Below are 9397 nucleotides of genomic sequence, written 5' to 3' on the forward strand. Positions count from 1 at the left end.
GTCTTAAATTTGACTTATACTTTATTTAGTATTGTTATGAGATATTTTGGATGAGATATTTTTACATTTTATTTATATTATATTCAATATTTTGGAATGAGATATCGATATAAAATGAAAACCTCTTTCTGCGTATGTTATACGAGAAAATATGTATGAAAAAAACGTTTGAGCTCTTGTAGTTTCCGACACCATCGCGTTCATACAGACGGACAAGGTTAGATCAAAGACGATATAAACAATATAAATCAAGAATATACTCATACTTTATCGAATTGGAATTGCTCTCTCTCTCTCTCTCTCTCTCTCTCTCTCTCTCTGTTAGATACATTTATACAAAATCAATGTAGCCTCTTAATCATTTTCATTGCGTTTAAAGCATATACAAAGCATGCCAAGTGTTAGGAATTATTGCCTAACCCCTTTTAGCCATATCACAAATTAATTTTGCTCTACATTTATTCACCTATATTTTATTTAATGCACCTAATCCTGGCTTTAAGTTTTAAATCATCATTTACCACATTTGATTATCTTGTCTGCACTTTAGAATTTAAAATTTCTCACACATTAATTTGCCCATCCACAAGTTATCGTTGGCCAATACGTAACCCCACAGAGTTCAACGAGTTTTCTATTAAATGCCCATTTAATTGCTTCATTTAATTGTGTATTGCAACAACAAGCAAGACAAGAACAACAACAACTGCAAAAACAATCTCACTGCTGTAGGGCGCGTCGCGGCTCGCACATGTTGCACCTAATTACTGCAAACATTTAGACGACAGTAATTATACGATATTTATATGCAATCGCAGTGTGCGACGCCAACAAGTTTCCCAAAGTTTTCAGAGCGCGCTGTCAGCCAAGTCATGAACTCGGCCCGACTAGGAAATGCCATTGAGCACACACACACAGACAGAGACAGACACAGACAGACACAGTCCCGGCCACTGTCTCGCCGCCCCCGCACATTGTCACCCTGACATTGAAATGCATCCATATTAACGCGCATCTAACTGTAAAACTAACTGAGTTTTGCCACCCAGTTACAATGCCCGACCCCAGCTGCACCTCCCCCATTTACAGTTCCACTTATTGTTTCAGCCCCTTGCCCCAGCCGCATTGTCAACGCTTCTCCATTGAGTTGTCAGCGTCTGCTCTTAGCACATTATTAAATGATAGTTTATCGAGCTGTTTACTGGGTTTTGTGTGCCTGATAATCATGGGATTGGCCTAGGATTTGTAATTGCAAAAGGGGCTAGGGCGGCAAGGGAGTGCACACTGACTTTATGACTTGTGGTTTTTCAGTGGTTGTTGAATTAGAGTTGTGTCTAGTTGCGAAAAGTTGGATGCCTAATTGGGGGGAAGTATTCAAAAATGAGTTAGTGCTGGGTTTTATAGCAAATGCAGCGTTCAATTGCGCTGCAAATGGGATGCAATTTATGTTAGTACAGGGTTTCTTAATTAAGCACATTTGCTTATAACTCCCAACTGGTGTAGGATGAAGCAGAAAAGTTGTAGATAAAGCTAGCTGAGGTGCATGCCATGATCATTGTGCTGCTTCGGGTTCCTAAGACAAAACTCTTTTTCTGTTTAATATATTTAATTTAATCTAGCTTGATAGCTTCATACACTAGGCCAGGATTTGAACCAATGTGTGCTAGTTCCAATGTGCGCCAATTGCAGATTAAGGACATCCTTTAATTTGTGCTTGTCTAAAACAAAGTTTGCTACTCCTAATTGAAGAAAGTAGACAAATTATAATTCCCAAAAAGTTAATGAGCAAAGCTTATAAAAAGATTAGATCGAATGCGAATACTCAACTATTTAACGGGATTCTTAAGTATAAAATATTATTGTTATTATCATAGAATAAATTAATTGATATTTGTATTCGACTCTACTTTCGCCATGCGCATAAACCCTTGATACCCATTGCATTTCAATTAATTTTCTGCTTCATTTCCATTTCCCATTAAATATTAAAGTAGCTTAGGTCAGTAATACCCTTTGATGTTTGTGTGTGCGCGCCTTTGTCTGATAAACATGGGCTTTGGACTTGGGGCGCACCTGTTCAGTTCTGTTATGTTCGGTTGTTGTTTTTTTAGACAGCCGCTAGACGTTAGGCCCCACCAAACTGATTGGGCGTAAGTCAACAAAAACGCCGATATTCAAAACATATTTGCCCAGAATCAGCGACTCTTTGTTGGCTCTGCAGTTGAATTTGCAGCCGAGCCCGAAGCGCATGCGTCGACACAAAAAAAAGTGTATTTTCCCATGAGCATCAAAACAAGTGGAACTGTTGGGACGGAACAAGGCACACCCACGTCCTGCTACGCTCAGTCGGCCGCCTCATGGACATCCTTTCACCCAAGCCCAAGTTGCAACTTTCCCACAGTGTTGCGGCACTTGAGAAGCGGCCCACAGGCGTGATAAGTGGCAAAGTGTTAAGTGGCAAACACGCAATTCGCCATTCCACGCAGTTTTCACACATACATTTTTTCACAATTCCACAATTCTACAATTCATGATCAAGTGCAATCTTTTGACATTAATATGACAACAAAAGGAGCTGGCAAAGGAGGCAAGCCCAGACAATGGCCCCGGCAAAAATCAATTATGCGCACGAGGCACAGCCAGTGCCGGTCACAACAATGAATGACAACTCCAGCTCCAACTTGGGACTGCGACTGCGACTGCGACTGCAACTGGAACTCCGCTCAATGATTGAGCATGTGACAAGCGCGCAGTGACAGGCGTGGAAGTTGGGGACAGGCTGGTGTGGGAAGGGAGGAGGCAGGCGCGCCGGCGCAGAAGCATTCGCCATACGCCTGATGAATGTCTGTCAAATTGCCGACACGCACACAATCCTCGCTTGACATTGACACAATGTGTGTGTGCTTGTGGGCTTGAGGAATTGAGGAATTGAGGCTCGGCTGCTTGGCTGCTTGACTTGACGCGCGCAACATTGTTGCTGGCATCGTCAGACGCTGCTGTGGCATGAAAATATTTCATACCATTTAATTTTTTTAACACGATGCGGCCTGTCATCTAATTGAGTTGTACGCTGGGAGACGCACAACAAAAATATATTTATCGGCATATTAATGCAGCATATTTCAAATGCCTGCCACTCGGTCGACTTACTTCCTCAGTTTCTTTGGCACGCCCCCTCTCCATACCCCCTCCATCCTAAGCAGTTCCTCCTCAGCTGCGTGGAACATGTTTATGCAATTTGCTGAACAACCGAGCAACTGGAAGATTGGACTACTGGCCGCTGGAGGAGCTGGCTGGCTGCCCAGTTAGCTAGCTGGCGGACCTCTTGTCTTATCAAATGATTTTATTTATGCTATGGGCGCGCATGTGTGTGCGATAATTGGATTATTTACTTTCGCGGCTTAGCAGCCAACAAAGTTGTGAAAATTGTCGGGTTTTCGCTTTCTATAAAGTTGGTCGATCATCGCCGGCGGTAACCAGCCCAAGTTATTGCCCATGTTGCTGTTGTTGTTGTCGCTGCTGCTGCTGCTGTGGTTCGCTAATGGAGTCGTCTATTGGTTTATGTTAGCGTTAGTTCGACTATGCACCAAGCACTTCAAGTTTAGCTAAACGCAAGTCCCTGCTCGGGCGCCATATAAAATTATCTGCGGTTTTATTTATTTATTATTTCTGCTTTTTTCCCTGGTCAATTTATTTATGTTGCAGGCTAATGGCAGCTCAAATGGAGGTGAACTGGCCAAGTTGTTTAATGTAAAGTCCCTGCTCGGGCGCCATGTGAAATCATTTGTTAATGTCTTGCTTGTGTATGAAAAGCTTATTTAAAAGTAAACTCCAACATTTGTTTATTTTCGTTTTATTACTGTTGAAGCTGACGTTATTAATATAAAGTCCCTGCTCGGGCGCCATCCTAAAGCGGAATCCATTTGCATAGTTTGAACATATGCAAAGTAATGGCTTTTCACTTTCCCATAGAAAGCTTTTCCTGCATAAATCATTTCAATTTAACGCACTTGCTGATCTCAGTCCCTGCTCGGCCGCCATGTTTATACACTTTCTGATTGCAGTCCCTGCTCGGGCGCCATATTAAATTACATTGCCAATAATTATTTATTATGAGAAATATTTTAAGCTATTTACCATTTCAGTTTAATTGTATGTTTAATGTGGCAATTATATTTTTTTTTTAAATAATTACAAACTAACCTGAAATGCGGTCCCTGCTCAGGCTTAGCGTGGCGCGCGATATGCACCTGGTTGATATTACATGTTTAATGCATTTTCTTGCAAAGGTTAATTGAAGCTTATGCAAGGTTTTACTTTAACAAATTACTTTAAGTTAACTGCTTGAACTTAAATAAACTGCCTACTCGGGCACCATTAGCAGTGGTACATGGTGTCTGGCTCAGCTGGGACTTTAATTATAATGTTCAAGTCTTACACCCGCAAGGTCTTAGCTTGGTAAATCTACCAATCAGCACCCTTAAAGGCCTTGCAACTATGCCATAATTAAATTCAAATCAAAATCAACTCTTCTTGTTCGTCTCCGCCTTGTGGGCTGACTGTCAATGTCCGCCAGCTGCCGCTGCTGCTGTTGGTAACCCAAAACCCACTAAGACAGTTGGCAACAGCACAGTGCAACACCCAGTTGACTATCTACCAGGCTGTTGACTGTGGCAGTCGCAGTCCCAGCCCCAGCGGCATTAATATGTATGAGCCATGTCAGGAGGCAATGCCACAACGCGTTTATCAAGCATTTGAAACGTTTGTCGCCCTCCGTCTCCGTGCGTTCCGTCACCTTCCGTCGTGTTGTTGGTTGACCCAATTAACAGGGCATTATAAAGTCATAAAGCATAGGAGACGTGTGATGCCAGAAAATTAGCAAATAGACAAGCCCCAAAGGCGTACATAGACAAAGATTGGGAGGTGGGCTGCGGTTCCCGTTCCTCGTTTCCCGTTCCCCGTTCCCAATCCCGTGCGCCACATCGCATTAAATGTGCATGCAAATTCGAGTGAATTCATAAATCACAAATCACTTAGGCAAACAGTTTGGGAACGCGGCTGGGGATGTAAATGTCTCCGGCTGTTGGCTGGTTTTTAGCTGCCGTTTGGCAGTTGCCGGTTCGAGTTATCGTTTGTGTTTGGGCTTGGGTTTGCCTTGGGCCTTGGTTTGGGTGCATGGGCTTACAAATGTTCATGTTTGTGCGATAATATTGACAAATTGTGCAAACATTCGCACACAATTAATAAAGCCAGACCCACACGACCTGCTCGAGCTCGAGCACGGCCCACGTGCGCGCCGCGCGTGTTCGCCAAAAGACAAAGCTACTGAGACAAGACGGTGACAAGACTGAGAGACCCGACCGAGACAAGAGACAACATAATTTCAATTCCAGGCGGGTCCCGCTGGCTACCTAAAAACAAAATCCAAGAAGCCAAAATGTCATTCTGCATAAAGTGTCAAACCGAGTTGGTACAGTGGGTCGAGGAACTCTGGAATTTAAGCGAAATCGATGGGCATGACTAACACTTGACTATGAGGATGTAAATCGTTCTAAAGACTTGGGTGCCTGACAATTTGATCTGCTTGTTTTTGCTAAGAAAGAGTTCTCTCTTTGTTAGTGAGTCTCTTTCATATCAAGGCACACCAGAAATTGTTTTACAGGAAGACCCAAATACCCGTAAGTGAAGTTCTAGCTGGAGTACTCCACACTTCATGCCCATTGCGCCAAGTGCAGAAGAGCAGCCTGTAGATTGTCTCCTTTAACATATATCTAGCGTATTTCAATACAAAAATAGGTAGTTTCTAACCACTGTGCTAGTTGCTTCTGCAAATGCACAAGGCCTAACGCGATGCTCAACAATCAATGCACGTACACAAGTTGGCGCCCACACACACGCACACAGAACTAAGGAGACGGCTGGCCTGGAGCTTGAGCTAGAGCTGGAGCTGGACCTAAGCCAGAGCCTGGACTTGTGCCCGGATCTGATGATCGCCCACGGCAGGGCGCAGGCGGCGCAATGAGCTTGCAACATTTTGCTTTCTGCTGCTGATTGAGTTGGCAGTGAATGCTGCTGGTAGCGGACGCTTTCAAATGCTGCTTTGTATCTGTGGTGGCATGCCACTTCAACGCGGCGGCAACAGCAGCAAGAACAACAATAAGAGCAGCAGCAGGCGCTGTTTGATTGATGATTGTGGCACTCGCAGTTGTCAGCTGGCCTTTGAGCTGCCTTCTGATGTGGCAGCCACACTTCCTTCACACTCCACTTTCGTTTTCCAACTAAAGTCGACAATTTATGCAGCATAACTTGTGTGTTTAGCCAAAGCTTTAAGCCGCTTGCCAGTGCCCGAGGAGTTTGTATATTCCGACACGGTAAGCCGCTTAGAGAGCCAGGAAACTGCGACAGACATTTGTGTTGACAAATCAATTAAATGTTAAATTTAAGGCGCGCACAGTAGCGCCAATACCCGGTTAACAGCTCCAGAGCTTCAGAGCGAGTGAATTAGCCGCTCCACTCGCAGATAAACGACTGCAAGCACGCAATGCAGCCCCTGGGTCTGGGCCTGGACCTGGGCCCAGTTCTGACCAGGGCCTAGATCTGTGCATGTGGCGCTTATCGAGAGAAAAACAGAAATAAACATTGATTGGCTCGGCTCCGGGCCATGCGAATCGTAAAGTGTGAAAACAAATTGCAAAGCCGTAGACGGGCAACGCCGGGCGTTGAAGGGGGCGGCGGTTGCACAGGAAACTCATTGCAGCCGTCAGATAATTGCACTCGATTTGTAATTCAAGATTAAGGGCAAGCCAGGCAAACCAGGCAACCGGGCAACGTCGAGGCTTTTCGATTGGGGCCTGCACTTTTCGATCTTTGTTTTAATTTATGTGCACTTGACTTGGCTTTTTGCATTTTTGCCGCGGATAATCACGGAAAATGTGGGCCATGAGTTAAGTGATTATGTACATTTTCGGCTCTCTCCCTCTCGCCCTCTACAAGCTGTCTGTGTCATGCCCCCTAGATACGTATAATACGTATAACCTTCAACTGAACCAAGTGAAAGATTGACAGCAACAACTTGAAAGCCATCAAATTTATTGCCATTTCAAAGTTAAGAAGGGATACAGTCGGCAATTGAAACTTTTTTAAGAAATGACTGTAGAATAAGTATACATATACGATACACGAATACACTCTAGAAATTTTTAAAAAGAATAAATTTTTATGCATTCTACTTATTATTTACATTTTGCACCAATATAGTTTGACATAAATATAATATTTGAAAAGGAAACCAAAAAAAAAAATATAAAAGGGTTGAAAAAAGGAAAAATATATTTATTAAAAATAAATAAAAAAATAACATAAGATGTAAGAAAATATATAATAAAGGGAATTTTTAGATAAAAAATGGTATAGATATATTACAGGCAATTAATAGGGAAAAATATAAAAAAGGGGCAGTCTTTTACACATTAAATTTTATCATTCGTTTTGCTTATGTAATTTTATAAATTAATTAATGAAATTATATATTATTATATATACAAATTCTAAGAATCACCTATAATAATATACTAATTTTGGAGCTTTATTAATTTTAGTAATTCAATGTAAAATATTTTAAATAATAATTATATAAATTATATATATAACATTTATTATGTATTAAATTAATAAATTATATTTAGTTTATTTTATATAATAGTTTTAAAAATTATATATAAACTATATACGAATTATTTTCATGGATATGCCCCATAAAAAACTCTATTTTTGATTTGAATTAATTACAAATTTTCAGATATAATTAGCAGACAGTCATTCAATTAATCAAACAGTTTAATATATAAATATTAATGTGAACCTTTTGTTGTTGAATAGCTTGGTATAAAAACAATACGTACATATTTTATGAATATTTCCCAATTTTCCTATAAAATCCGAGCGAATGAAGCCTCTGAAAATACAGCTGCCAAAATAACATTTCTTCTACCGAGCTGGGCAAAGGGTATTCCCATTACTTAGACCAATATTTACTTTGAGCTAAACCTAAACTAGTTTAAAAATCTCAGGCTATGAATAAACATATAATTTATCTTGATATCTTGGGCAAATACATGTATAAGCCAAACATCGTGCTTATATCTAAGCCCAACTTTCTCGCAATATATAGATTTTAATCTTTAGGCACATTAAAATTGCTAATTAGTAAAAAAATTCACATTAAATCTTTAGTTAAAGCTACCTATTTAATATTAAAAGTTTGTGACTTAATTGTTTGCGCAAAACAAGTATTTATGCATAATTATGATATGTTTGTCATGAATATATGGTATATATGTATATAATTCTTGAATACTTACATCGTATTTACTTGACCTCATTTTACCCATTTATTTTGCATCTAATTTGCATTCGTATTTCGGCTACGCTCTTTTGTTATATTCAATCCAAGCAAACATTTGTTTAACGTAACAAGAATTTTCGTAGCGTTTACTAATTAATTGGCTTTCAATGAATGGAGATTTGGCTGGCGATTTAATTGATTCGTGGAATTATTGTTCATTGCATTCGATATGATTTGCTTATAATTTATTGATTTAATTTAATAAATTAAGTTTATAATTAGGCATTATATCATTTTTTTTGTTATATTTAATACAATATTTTAGAATTTTGAACACCTTTTGTTAAGCACTTTATTTATTTATTTATCAATTTACGATTATTATGTTTAGCACTTTTCTAAATAATTATGCATTTATTTTGTAAGTACATATATTTATTTTAAATTGATTTATTGATAGCGATTTTCCTTGTGTGTTGCGTTTTCTATTTTCATGTTGATATCGTTTACACAGTCTTTAATTAATTATTAAAAAGTAAAAGGCTTCAAGTGTGTGCAACTGTAAAGTTGGAGAAATTTTCTATTATTATTATATATATTTTCTTTATTAAGCATACACCACGTGGCACCAGCCGCTGTCGGACTTCGACTGAACTGCCAACGTAGAAGTCTTGGCCGAAATAATCAAATACTGGGCCAAAGGCCGGAAATCAAACGTTGATTTCGATCAACTTTTCGCCAAATGTGCTTCCAACTGTTACTTTCAGACATTTTCAGCGATTCAACGAGCTCTGTTCAAATGTTTCGCCTGACTTTGCTGTTGTTGTTGTTGTTGTTTGTGTTGTCTTGGGGAAAAATCGTTAGGCTGAACAACAACAAATGCCAAAAGTGCACGAATGTTAAAACGATTTGGTAGATGGGATGGGGGGTAATGGGTGGGCGGCGGAAGCTTGGGCGTAACTAAACAGACGAATGGACAAACGGCCCAGCGGTTAGCAAAGTGCTGGGAGGGGGGCCGCCAACCACGTGAAAAATGCCGGAAACAGAAATCGA

At 40.1% G+C, this 9397-nt stretch overlaps 1 protein-coding gene across 1 annotated transcript in view; it reads right to left on the reverse strand.

Annotated features, from left to right (window-relative positions):
* ths (thisbe) overlaps positions 1-8657 on the reverse strand; it is an 88655-nt gene extending 79998 nt beyond the window's left edge. Inside the window, exon 1 of the mRNA XM_064680631.1 lies at positions 8361-8657. Coding sequence (XP_064536701.1) covers positions 8361-8362 — 2 coding nt within the window. The 5' untranslated portion in view covers positions 8363-8657. The remainder of the gene's footprint in view (positions 1-8360) is intronic.
* Between the last annotated feature and the right edge of the window lie 740 nt (positions 8658-9397).

The sequence above is a fragment of the Drosophila montana genome, unplaced genomic scaffold, assembly GCF_035044405.1.
Source record: "Drosophila montana isolate Dmon_TW-CO22-7 unplaced genomic scaffold, ASM3504440v1 contig_2127_1, whole genome shotgun sequence".
In the NCBI taxonomy this organism is placed as follows: Eukaryota; Metazoa; Arthropoda; class Insecta; order Diptera; family Drosophilidae; genus Drosophila; species Drosophila montana.